Consider the following 14,229-nt stretch of genomic DNA (forward strand, 5'->3'; position numbering starts at 1 on the left):
TGACATGGTCTGCCCAAACAAGTTGGTTCTAGTTTCTCAAACAAGTTCAGCAGACTAAACTCTGTGGGTCAATTGTGTGATCTAGGCTATAGTACCAGCCTGCCTAAATGTTGTCAGATAAACCATAAAGTTAATCTGAATCCACAGGGACCTGACACCCACGAGGCACTTATGAGGATGGATTTGATAACCACAAGCACGCCACCAGGAAGCACCAGATACTACAACTATCTGTGGCACCACTGACGTTCTTGTAAATAAACACTGAGAACCAAACATTTTACGGACATGAATACTTATAGGGATTATTACGTAACCTCATTCCTTTGTGTGCTCATGGGACAAAACTGTGATAGCTAGATAAGCAAGCAGTTTTCTAGCACCGCTGGCTAACATGCAAGTTGCAATGTTAGGATTAAGTAGCTGCTACCATATAAATTTGTGCCTTCTTACGACAATCACAGTTGCAAAATCCATGGATCTCGTCCAAGAGGGAAAGTTCCCAGGACTGATAAAAAATAAGGGGGGAAATGACTTAAGCACATTAACCAGGAAACAATAACTGAGAGCTTCTGTAATTTGCTCATTGTGATATGGGCATTTAATGGGGAAATTCTGAAACCACACTAGCAATACCGAAGAAACCCACTATTGTTTTCAGCAGGGGAGTTTTCTGAGAAACAAGTTCTTTCACAGGTAGGAGACAAGAACTCTTCTAAAAAGGCAGAACACCAGCCTTGAGTGTCAAGGCAATGCATCTAGCTCTGAACTACCTTCTCCTGAACATTCACCAATATGTGATACAGCTACTGTATTGTTATTTAAGCAGAATCTTAGCAGCTAGGGGGATATAAAACCATTTTAGTTCTAAGGCAGATGTAATGCAAGTCTGAACCTGTTTATTTGGAAGCAAATCCTTCTGAAACCAGTGAAAGTTTGTTTAGTGTATGTCAGGGAACTGACATCGGAGCCAGAGGCGGAGGCGAAGCTCTCAAACGATGCTGGAGAAGGGCCCAGCAGGGGGAGAGGCGGCTCACCAGCTGGGGAAGGAAATCAGCGTAACACCAGGGATAAAGGGGGGAGATGGGGGAATCGGCGAGGGGGCTCCAGGACTCCTCGCCGGAGATCAGCGAGGAGAGCATGGGTCCTCCGCTACCCACGCCCTCCCTGCGCAGAAGACTGGCACACTAGCCAGGAGTGGCACCAACTTGCGCACGAGTAACCCCTACAGTTATTACAGTGTACTGCAGCTATTGTGTTAATGTGAGTTTGGTTTTGGTTTTTTTAAAAACAGCAGCAGCAGCAGCACAGTATCCTGCTCATCAATGCTAAGGAATATGGCAGAACCGGCATTTGATCATGCTCTAGTCCAGACTTCTCCAACTTGGTTCCCTTTACATGTTGTTGGATTACAACAAGCCAGTGTAGCCAGCAATCAGGAGTGATGGGAGCTGTAGTCCAGCGGTCAGCAAGATTTATCTTGCCTGGGCCGGATCGGTCCCACAGAGATCCCTCCATGGGCTGGATTGTGTACCCGTGTTAGTGCGCATGCACGTGATTTTCGGCGTCTGCGCAGACGGGATTTCCTATGCTTTGGAAGCGAGTCCCTGTGCTATGTTGCGCCAGTTTAGCGCAGCACACAAGCGGGCAGCTCGGTTCGGGGGCGGCTCGGGAGCCGGTCAAATGACCTCCACGGGCTGCTTCCAGCCCATGGGCCTTAGGTTGCTGACCCCTGCTGTAGTCCAACAACATCTGGAGAGCACCAGGTTGGGGAAGGCTAATCTAATCAAAGCTAAGCACTTTAAAATCTTACTGACTTTAATGGGAGGGTATTGCTTGCTATGACTTTAAGATTTCAGGATGTTGCCTGGTTAACCTGCAAAACCTGGAAGAAGAATGGAGGAAAGGTTTTAAATTTTAATTATTAATCGCTCCTTACTCCATTCCAGGACACCCACGTTTACTGGCTTTCCAAATAATTGCAAGACAACAGTGGATAGTTTGCAGAGATCAAGGAGAATCATGGACATTGACATGCAACCAGTTGCCAATATGTACCCTGCTTTTATGGTAAAGAAAGCTGCATCATCTGGGCTCAGGAGATTGTGCTTTGCATGCAGAAGATCCCAGGTCCAATACCCAACATACCAAGCTAAGACTGGGAGAGACTTCTTTCTGAAACCTTGGAGAAGCACTGTTGATCGGTGAAGACAATACTAAGCTGGATTAATGGACTCAGTGTAAGGCGGGTTTTTCTTATGTTCCTGTAGAAGACCTTCTTATACACTTTCCTGCACAGGAGGAACCAATGACCAGGCTGGATAGAGTTAGTCTAGATAGAAGGTTCTGTAATGGCATAGCTTACCACATAGGGCAGTGGTCAGCAATTCCTGACAGGGTGTGAGGTCACAAGTAACCTAGGGGTTACCCAATGAGCCTCTGCTCAGTCAGCTGAACTTAATTCAAGAGATCCATGATGGGACCTCATGACATTTTCGTTTCTCCTCCTCCTCCTGTTTTAATTAAATACAGCCATGGGGGCTGTCAGTTTGATTGGAGCAGCAGTGCCAACATGTGTGTGTGCGTTTAAGCCTTCCCTCTCCCCCCCCCCGGCTATTTTTTTTTTTAATTAAAAAATTCACATACCAAATCCCTCCCAGTCAAAACTCCCTCGCTTGAGGTTGTTGTCTTCCAGGTGAGAGTGGGGGAGAATAGGAGTACCTGTAGCCTAGGGCAAAGTGAATTTGTTTGGGAAACCAGCGTGAGGGTAAGGGTTAAGCAGCCCCTCCCCAAGTCAAACTGGCCATCCTCCCAATCAGCATTTAATTAAAAAAAGAAATCAAAACCTTTTATTGAATACCAGAGGGATGCAATGCAAGCTTTTATACAAGATTTTTTTTTCAAAAGCACAATAGTACAATTTAAAATATGAGAATTTGTAAATTTGGGAGACAGTCACAGATTTTCCACACAACATGTAACTTGGCCCTGAAACTCAGGTCTAACAACACCCAACTGCTATGTAAAGGCTTCTAGCCACTTCACTGCTGCTCTCCCAGAATTTGGCAGAGACTGTTACACTGTCCTCTGCATTTACATGAACATAATTTTTTATTAAAAGATGTTTCATTCGGAAAAGAAGGCCAAAGAAAGCTTTAAAGGACCACTACATACCTATGGGTACATTGCCCCCAACCACACTGGTTAGATATCCTCGTCTTAGTCTAATTGAATAACTGAGACGTAAGAGCAGAGGTGGAAACAAAATCCAAGAAATGAATATTGTGCTTGGCAAGAGACGAAACTGCTGCTAAAGAAAGTTCTCAATAATGTTATACATCCCTGCTCTCATTATTTGCTGAACCATTTTATTTCCAGGCTCTCCCTTGGAGCAAAATTATAAAGAGGGGGTGGGAGGAATCTTTCTTGCTTTGCAGTGGCTACAAATTCTTGTTTGAGGAGAGTGCCGCAAGACTGTGTTCGAAATAAAACAAAAGAGATCATTGCTCACTATTCAGTCTTGTGAGCAGTCATATTTAGCCCCCTCAATATTCTAGGCCTGTATCACTTTTCGGAGCAGAGCACACCTCCCTTTTCCTGGGGGAACCTTGGAACAACAAACAAGATCTATCCATTTTAAACATAACATAGGAATTGGCTGCCATGCACATTTTTCATTTTAGATTTAAGTTCCAGTTCTCTGTCGATCTGAGGCATGGACCATTTTCTCCCAAGGAAATTCAGGACCCAGCAATCAAGAGCTGAAAGCAAGAGCTCCTGGCTCCCAGAGGCATAGTAAGCTCTGAGGAGGGGGGATGGGAAGGGGGCAGATTCTTTCCCAAAGAGTGTGAAGGAATGTGCCCCTGTCCCTCTAGGCTAAACTTTCTTGTGTAACACAGAATCATACAGTTGGGAGGGATCTCAAATGTCACCTCGTCCAACCATCTGCCAATGCAGGAAATCCACAAGCACAGCATCCCTGACAGGTGAGATCAGGTGTCCAAGGTGGACTGTCACAATGGAAGCTAAGAACAGACAGTAGCAGTTGCCCAATGCAGTGATGCTGTTGTAGATCAATACCACTGTTGCCCAACACTGTTATTTTCCTGCAGGGTCTTCTCCCTTCCATGGGCATGAATCTTCTTTCTGGTGACAACTAACCAGACAAGCTAATCACCAAGCCTCACGATACAATATGAAAAAGATCTGAAGTGTACTTTTTTAAAACTATGAATGCAAGCTTTAAATCGATAGATTAAACATCTAAAGATTTAATTGATTAACCCATTTGAAGCAAGTTAAAGGCACTCGCGCTCATTAACAAATAGCATGTTAGTGCAATAGACCATGAAAAGGAAAATATTACAGATCTAACACTAAATGGAAGCTTAGTGCTCTCTTCAATATAGGGGTCTGCAACAAAATACTGCAGTGTGGATATTCAGGGCCCTGTTCCAGGGTACTTACTCTATGCTATCCTCCCTTCCCAGTTTTCAATTATCCCCCTCCCCAATAGTCAGTTCACATTCCAGGCCTACTTCGCATGCCAAATCCTCACTGGACTGTTCTGGTGAGTGTCCACCCCAACCACTGCCAAGTCTTTTGTACCATAGATTCCGGCATATTAGGCAAATGGGAGTATTAGACGACCCCCCAAAGGTCCGCACCGGGAGAAAACTATACCTGGCGTATAAGACAACCCCTGACTTTTTAACCTCTTTTCCGGGGTCAAAAAGTCGTCTTATACACCGGAATCTACGGTACTTCTGCAAACCTTGGACTGCTTTGAGCCTCTTGGTCAGCAGTGGTACATGAGATAAGGGGGAGGGTGGAGCAGCAGTGCCAAACTCCTGTCATCAGCCGTGATATCACTCTCTGGGTCAGAGATGGGGCAGCAAGAAAGGGTTGGTGGCAGCCCACAAGTGCATGCACACCCATGCTACAAACAGCAATTTGCTCTCCCCATCTTTGTTTTGGTGAGCAGCCGTGCCCCTTCACATTCCACCGCTACTGTTACCTCCCTCCTGTGAATGGACAGTGTGGTTTTGGATACATAAATACCAGCACAGAGTACACTATTAGTATATGCAATATCAACATTAATGAGGTTTTAGCATCACTCTTTCTCATTTTTGTATACATCTCTGTTTCTTCATCGGACACGTCTTCATACCTCTGCTGAGACAACGTGTTCTATTCTCATTCCATATTACAGAAACACAAATGAGCCTAAGTTTTTTTAAAAAACAAACTAGCCCTTCAACTTCAGTCACACCAATTTAGCAACTCATCTACTGATTAAATCAATTTGAATTTGTGAGATAAGCATAACATTATTTTGTACACACTAGGGAGCAATCAACATCGCCCAATTTCTCCTGATCAAGACAGTGGTTTTCAATATGCACTCTGGGGAACTGTAGATGCCCTGAAAGCTTATAATGGGTTCCCCGTTTTTTTTAAAAATCAATGATGGCAGACAAGTTTCCTCTCAAAGGGAGCTTTGCCAGCGTCCAAAGCTAAAGATTGCCCCAACAATGAGAGCGTTGGATGTGCCTCACTGTCATTTTCAGCCATCTTAGTCAGTGCCTCACATGAACTGAAAGCCAAACCAGATGAGACACAAATCAAACAACTGTGTGATAATCGTTTTAAAAAGTAAATTGCAGGTGCAAAGACCCCAATCTAAATCAAGACCCTGAAATTGGGTTTTTATTGAGTGTTCTCTGCAAAGTTATACATTGCAACAGCACTACCCCTGCAATTTGCATTGTGGAGGGGGGGAGCGTCAGTTTACCCCACTGGGAATGTTTTTGAATGTAGATGCAACGTCCCCAATCCAGACTGGGACCATAAGGGGACAAAGGGGTAAAGCCCCCCCTACCTACCCCTCCAATTCCAGGATCCCACTACAAATGGGGAGACTGTGCCTGTAATTTATTTTTTAAAAGTCATTCACGCAATTGCTAATTGTGTTATTGGCATGTCATCTGCTTTGGCAGAATCCTCTGGCTTTCCATGAAAAGAAGTTCAAGAATTCCTTGGCAAATTAAAATGTTCCCTAAAGCTAAAAATGTTGAAAGACACCGCTCTAAGAGATAATAGGCCACATTTTCCACTTTCCCAGAATGGTGTGCATTTTGTTTGTTCTTTAACAGTATCTCTCTAGATGTCTACCCAACAAAACGCCTGTCTTCATTCATTAAAATGTCAGGCTAGATCTCATTCTGTGGCTTAATCTGACATTTCCAGTATCCTCCTTTTTTTTAAGGTTGAACTAAGAAGAACTTGTGACTCAAATGCTTTATATCCAAACAAAATAGCTGAAATGCCCAGGAATCCAAATTACAGTAAGACAATGGACTAGGTATCACATCTAGTACATTTTGAAACGGAATGCCATTGTTTACCAAAGCTCATTTCTCCCACCCCAAATTTCACTCTAAACTACAATCAGTTTTTCTAAGAATAATAGACCCAATACAGACTGAAGTAACAGATCTAGATAGAAATCCAATATTTTTCTTTCTTTCCCATTTCTATCTAATGTTTACAAATAAAGAAGAGAACAATTCACCTCTATAGTAGTATCTAGGAAGATACCATTTTGATCAGACTTTGGGTCAGCTCATGGTCACAGCAGTATCCACACTGGGCCTATACATCACTGTGATTGGTGTAATTGTGGCACCTTGAGAAAGGGCTGTTGTTACTGTACAAGCAACAAGGACCACATATACAATCCTTACATGAAGTCACTAACAGTCACAGTCAAGCTGTTTGAAAATCACTGCCAGCATAGCAACTCTTTCAGTAAAGCCCTTGAGTAGATCTAAGTATTGAACCATCCAAATCTCATTTTTACAGATTTACTTTAGCACTTGATGAGCAGCAGACCACGAATATCAGCAAAGTAGTTACAAATGAATGGGATTACATGGCATCACTGCATACAGCTAGTTGAACAATTCTATCTACCACTGCCTGGTAGATGTTCCTTGACAAATTCTGCAGAATTTCTGAAGCGATAGTTGTAAATACTTGTACATATTTACTTGTGGGAATAAATATGGGCTGAAGACCTTAGTTTTTAAATATCATAATTGAGAGTGTCATTTCAAAAGAATTAAATGTGTGAAAATTACCTAGGCATATACAGGACGCGCTCGGCCACAACAAATCCCACCCTGAAGAAGAGGTTGCTAGCTGGTATGAAGGGGAAAACCAGGAACAACAGGCCAACTAGAACTTCTCTGTGTTCCAGTTTCTGCAATGAAACAATAATTAGAGACAAATGAGTGAAAAAGAATGCCAAGTTCAGGGAAGATCATAGTTCCAATTCTAATATAACAATATTCATACTCATATTTTTCATCATTTCATTTTATTATGGCACTTAAGCTACGTGCTTTAACAACAACAGCAAAACTTAAAGAGATTGTATTGCACTGTATAGCATCCAAGCACTGGATCACAGCTAAAACCTTTAGGTTCAAGCTAAACATTAAATGACCTCTTTATACAGTATTAGCCTTCCACACACATTTTGCAAATGGCAAAGGGACAAGGAAATGATAATATCATATTATGAGTATTTTCCTACTACACGTTATTGGGGAGAAGTGAGAGAAGGCAAAGTTGGTGATGTCCAATAATTTCTCCTGATGTATAATGTGTCACTAAACTATACCAGCTTGTTTTTACTTATCTTGTATATATTCATCTTAAGCCAGTGGGTTATTGTCATTCCAATTTTACAGATGGAAAAATGCAGCAGAGGGATTACAGTTTGCATAAGGTTTATCAGTGTTTCCGTGGCTGAGCTGGGATTGGAACATGGACCTATCAGAACTAAGTGTGCTACTGGCCCCATTCACAAGCAACAGTAAGAACCTCAGCCCTCCAGATGTTTTGAGACTACAATTCCCATCATCCCTGACCACTGGTCCTGCTAGCTAGGGATCATGGGAGTTGTAGGCCAAAAACATCTGGAGGGCCGGGGTTGAGGAAGCCTGGGTAAGAATATTGTCCAGGCTAGGCCAACATTTTGCTCCAACCCTAAGTTTCTCAAGGGAAGACTAAAGGCTAGGAAATAACATGTACCATAATATTCTACAATGGGAGGGAAAATCTGAGGTACTGAAAGAAGAAATCTAATTGCCCTGTCCAGAACTGGGCTAGAACATTTAGCAATTCTCTTAAGCACAGTCAGCTGCTTAATGATCTCGGCTAACTGCTTAATGATCACAGCTAGTGACCACCTTCTCACTAAGCCAAAAGCGTTGAGATGTCTCAGCAACAAGCTTCCTTAGGAATTTCAAAGCCTGCTGAAATAGGTCATTTGTTCAGCAGTTCCTACCCAACAGCCATTTCTTGCAACATTTAGGCTTTTCCTCTGAGAACTCCATTCCACCCACAGCAGCAAACATCCATATTTGATGCCTAATAAAACTAAGTAGATGTAACAAGGAACCGCTAAGAGGCTAGAAACATGAAAAATGCACAATGTTATTTTTATGGCCACTTTTCAGTCTATAGTGCACCGGAGCATTTTATAGCACTCAAATTCTAAGAAACATTGCCTCACAGGCACAGGCACAGGCACGCACACACTCATACACATGTGAGCATGCACATACACAATAGTGGCAACACCAGTGCCTCAATATCCAAACTAACCTACACAATTACATTGAGGCCCCATTCACTTTCAGCCGGCAAAATGACCATGCAATTTCTTAAAGAATCATGGGAACTGTAGTTCAGAATAGGAACTAAGAACTCTCTGCAAGGCCCAGTTTCAACATGATGGCATGTAGGCAAGAACTTGCCCATTGCATCTCATTTAAAGTAACCCTTACATGCTATGCACGCAATATTGGCACACTAGTGCAGCAAACCGTCTGGGTCAGGGATCTCTGGTATGCTAACACTGCATGAAGAGGCAAAACAACACGGCACAGGTAAGTTCCTCTACCTTGCTGAAATCTGGTTGTCTTAGGCACTGCATTCTTAGCTCGCTTCTCAGACTATGGTTGGTTCGCAGAGCAGCAAATTTAAGTATGTCGTGTAAACATGCTCTTACAGAACCCCAAACTCTCACCTTCACCCTGTTTCCAAAAACAATTCAGGACAACCACTTATGTGTGTGATGGCTGACTTTCAGCACACTTTGTGATCACTTAGGCATGTACAATAGTTGGAAATGGGGGTGGGGGGAGCAATGGGAATAGACAAAAGAGATTATATATTAATCTAACGCATTTTAGACCCTTCTGGTCCCTTGCGGAAATCTAAAATCAATTTAAAATATTTTTAATTTGCAGAACTGACTATACTATACTATAGCAACTGTAATACTATACTATACTATACTATACTATACTATACTATACTATACTATACTATACTATACTATTGTTATAGGATTGGGGGATTGATTTGGATGATGCTCATGGGTACCAACCCAGGCTGTGGTTTTACAGCTACAAGATGGGGGTCTGAAATGGTCAAAGCAGTTTGCATCTCTAGCTCCCAGGCCCAACAACTGCTTTCAAGGATTCCAGAACAGAAAATGGCCATCTAAAAATGACACCAGCCAGACTATTTTCACCTTTCGCCACTCAACTTCATTGAGAAATTCTAAATTCTAGTGTTATCATGGGGGGCGGGCCACAATCTTGCCTATGCTCTCCACGCCATTTCGAATTATATCAGTGGCAGAGCACGGTCTTTCCATGCACAAGATCCCAGCTGCAGTCCTGGCATCTCCAGTTACAAAGGCTCTGAATGGCAAGATGAATGGCTGCAACTCTTGAGATCTGTTGTCAGGCATGGCTGACAATAATGGGATAGATAGAGAAGCCTTCAGTCTTACCCGCTACAAGGCAGTTCCTTATCCATTCAGTATTCAAACTATAAGGCAGAAGTGAAATTTTAACAGGAAATTTTTCAACAATGGCCTTTCATCAACCTTTTCATCATTTTTAAGACACAGATGGGACTGACTGTGTGTTAATCAGAGCCTAATCTTCATTTTTGGGTATAGGCTTTTCCCCTCCGCCTCCTCCTCCCTTTTGTTCCTAGCAAGTCTGTGAAGAATTGGTTTGATTCTATCCACTTAATCCTACAAGCTCTAATGGTACTTGAAGGTTTTTGCTGAACAAATGCAGACAATGACATAAGATATATTCAGAAATAAAACTCTAAAGACAAACTGAGTCTTAAAAAAAAAAAAAGAGGAATTGGCCTTTATAGTCTTTTTCTTTTGAAGACACTAGATTGCTCCCGTGTGCAGAAAAAAATGGTGCAAGAACATGCTCACACCCTCTTTATATATTTTTTAACAGATTACAAATAGCAAATAAAAAGGGAAAGTCAAACCAGGAAGGAGGACAGGGATTAAAATGCTTTGACCATACAAATTGTTAACACAGATACTTTTCTAGCTCTTTTATTTGTGGAAATGTAAGAAATCACATGCAGATGGTACTCTGCCTATCGAGATGTGGGGCTTATTGTGTTCATTTTACTGGTTACAATGCTAGCGCTTTTGTCTCGATTCCTAATGTTCCTTTTTTGCTGCAGTACCTGTTGCATTATAGAACCTTGGCTTTTTTATCAATATGTTGCCGTGTCGCACAAAATTTTAAAGAGCGGGAAAGAACTGCATGTCAGGAAACCACCCCAAATTTCATTACATGAAATTAGAACACAATATGCCCATAATCTTCCAAGTTAACCAGGTTGCAAAAGAATTTTTTTTCTGGAAACAACACAGAAATGAGCCCTGAACTTCCATTAGATTTCCAGAAGTGGCTTTTATGCTGTGTGAAAGGTCACATGGAAATTAACAGGTAAGAAAATGTCGGGGAAATGCAATAACGTGCTGTCCAAATGCAGCCCAAGCAATCTAATTAAATAGCTATAAAGTTATGCACTACTCAGTGGTCTGAAGATCTCATTGCTTTTCTACATTTTAACACTTGGCTTATAATAGCTTAGATATCTGATTGGACATATGGACAGTGTATATTAATTTATACATTTAAGTTATTGTTAATGTCAGCAGGCAATGTTCAAGCTATATGTGTCTTGGATCCCCTCCCCCACCTTTTGCTTTATCTTATTCGGGGAACAAGTTGGCAAAACCACATTAACATAGTGCCAGCCTATACTTATAAAAGAAGAATACCCAGCACTAGCTTTGATTTTGTAAATAGATATATAAATTTTATAGAAGTTATTAAGGACCAAACATGACAGATAACAGTTGTGGAATGTGTTTGCATTTGTGTCCATCTTTGCAAATTTTGGCAGATGAGAAGCAGTGGCACATAGCACTGCTTATATATGGAGCCCTAAGTAAGACGCAGGTGGCGCTATGGGTTAAACCACTGAGCCTACGGCTTGTCAATCAGAAGGTCGGCGGTTCGAATCCCCATGACGGGGTGAGCTCCCGTTGTTCGGTCCCAGCTCCTGCCAACCTAGCAGTTCGAAAGCATGTCAAAGTGCAAGGAGATAAATAGGTACCACTCCGGCGGGAAGGTAAACGGCATTTCCGTGCGCTGCTCTGGTTTGCCAGAAGCGACTTAGTCATGCTGGCCCCATGACCAGCTGTACGCCGGCTCCCTCGGCCAGTAAAGCGAGATGAGCGCCGCAACCCCAGAGTCGTCCGTGACTGGACCTAAAAGTCAGGGGTCCCTTTACCTTTAAGTAATGGTTTAACTTTAGTACATCATTTTATGCCCTCCCTTCCAAAAAGAAAAAGTATTTTAATCCAATCCTGTGGGTCTGTTGATCTAGAATCATACGAGGAGATGAACATGTAGCTGCTTCTGCATTTGCTACTCCTTAAGGAGTTAAAATTCACAATTTTAAAAGCTCAGTTAATCTCCTTAGTGTTTCCTGTGCTCCTGTAAGTCAGTTAACAGGGCAGGCGCGCAGTTTATGCAGGGAAGGAGGGAGAGAGATATTCTTTTAGCCAGCCCCAGGGTCTCTTGACTTATTGCTTTCTCTTCCTGAAGCAAATGCTAATGCAATAGTCATAGAAAACCTCATTGCCAAAGCACTAGGAACATCAATAGTGACCTTAGCAGGGGTGTCAGGAAATTCAGCAGGCCCTGAGGAAAATCAAGGAAGGATTGATTCAAAATGGGTCTTTTATGAAAATGAAGGCATTTTCCAGAGAGTAAAATGCAAGAAGTCAATAAACAGCCCTGCTCACCTTGTATATCTTTGGTGCATGGGGGGATAAGAATTGTTTGGGAAGGGAGAGAAAGATATGTGCTTCCAAAACCTTGTCCATTTTGGCCTCTAGGAAGCGCCCTTGCCGTCAAGGAACCATAGACAGCCATTTGTAGATGGAAAGTCAACTGTAGCAAAGTATGCAAGGCCTTTATTCACACAGCCTTAAAATGGTGAACAGCATCCTTAGCTGCTTTTGTAACAGGCGCTAATTCATTTGCTGCTAGGTCACCTTCTGACGCAGATGTTCAGTTCACATACAGATGTAGAACAACTTAATAGAAAGCAATTTGATTACAACTTAATGCAAACCAATTTGATTAGACACTTAATATAAACCAGTTAGACTACAAAAACAACTGAAAAAACACTATTTCCAAATGCTAGGCAAAATAAACATGCTTCTTCTACATGTCTCCAAGATCAGGCCAGAAAACAGTTGTAAAATGCAGTGCAGTGGAACAGCCACATACCACACCTCTACGCTCAAGGGAGAGAACTGCACAGGTGTGGATTGGGGTGAAGTGAGGGACATAAGAATAGCTCTTCTGTTCTGTCTCTGATTCTGGAAGAATTCATGGAAACTGGAGGAAACGATGTATTGCAGGCTAACAGGCTGAAATGAGTACCATCTCCTCCCATGAATGCTTAGACTACCAAGGAGCCTTTAGTGAGGGACTTTATAAAAAGCTTTTTTAAAGCCTAAGTACATAATGTTGACTGGATCTCCACTATGCAGGTGCTTGTAGACACTCTCCAAGAGCCTTAAGTTTAGTGAAACAGGAGTTATCCTTACAGAAGCCATGCTGGTTTTCTTTTAGCAAGACCTGAAGGCTTGGCCATTCTAGATGATCCTAGTGGTCCCTTCTATGATTCTATCTTTAATGCTTTCTACCAGCTTCCCCAAAATAAATGTTACGCTAGCCAGCTTGGATCTCTTCTGAATCGGTTTTTAAGAAATTGGTGTTGCAATGGTCTTTTTCCAGTCCTTGGGTATGGGGGCTGGTTTTAGGGACAAGTTACACATTTTTGTTAGAAGATCAACAATTTAACATCTCTTTAAGAATGCTCAGTTGTGGACTTCCGGGTTAGCGCCTCCGGCAATGGCGGATTTCCTCTGATCTGGAGGAATCCGCTCCGTGGAAATCAGGGTCTGGACCGCCACGGCGAGGCGGAGACCCACTAAAAACCACAGGCGGGAGAAGCCTGTGGACGTGGGATTCGGCTGGCACCTTTTGCGCCTCCCCTACTCGCGGGGAAACCCGATTTCGGGGATCTGGAGCGACGTGGGGTGAGTGGCGCGGTGCTTCGAATCGACTGCTTCTTTCACGGAGTGAAGCCGCATTGCTGTTGCCGGAGAGCGCTGACTTTTTCCTGTGGACAATTGGATTTTAAACAACTACCCGTGAGTAGAACGGAAAATTGGATCTTTAAACATCTCAATTTGGCATCGTAACGGGAAGGTCCCAAACAGGAAGTCCGCCTTCCTCTTTTGTAAATAAATTTAAGCAAAGACGTTGCAAGCTAAAGCCTGGAAAGCCTTTTGTAAAGGATTTAATCTCCATCGGTTAAAATTACTAAACCCCCCTTGGAAGCAGGAGAAGAGGGGGGAAATTTTAGATTGTCTAAGCCTACAGGAGAGAGAGTGAAGAAAGATAAATTACCACCGTTTCGAACCTGGGAACGGGCTGCCAGTAAGATCGACGTTTTGGGAAAGTTCATTGACTGTGAATAAACGTATGTTGACAGATAGTTAAATAAGAGAAATATATTGTTTCCATTGTTTCCTTTTGCACTTAAAAAGGAAAATTGAAACTAACTTTGTTGCTGGATCTGCGTTTAAAAGGATGGATACAAATGAAAATTGTTTCCCCTAGAGGGAGCTTTTGAAACTGTTGCAGGAGTGGAGCTGGGGAATTTTAAAGAATTAAAGACCGTGAGAAACAGAGGCTGACCTTGACAAGAATGTTGACAGAAGAAGCC

The 14,229-nt window shown here is 42.5% G+C and overlaps 1 protein-coding gene across 1 annotated transcript in view; it reads right to left on the reverse strand.

Annotated features, from left to right (window-relative positions):
- TMTC1 (transmembrane O-mannosyltransferase targeting cadherins 1) overlaps positions 1 to 14,229 on the reverse strand; it is a 142,958-nt gene that overhangs the window by 60,250 nt on the left and 68,479 nt on the right. The window contains exon 9 of the mRNA XM_081212029.1: positions 7,146 to 7,267. Within this exon, the coding sequence (XP_081068155.1) occupies positions 7,146 to 7,267 (122 nt within the window). The remainder of the gene's footprint in view (positions 1 to 7,145; positions 7,268 to 14,229) is intronic.

This window comes from Podarcis bocagei (genome assembly GCF_964188305.1).
Source record: "Podarcis bocagei genome assembly, chromosome: 10".
NCBI classification, from domain to species: Eukaryota; Metazoa; Chordata; class Lepidosauria; order Squamata; family Lacertidae; genus Podarcis; species Podarcis bocagei.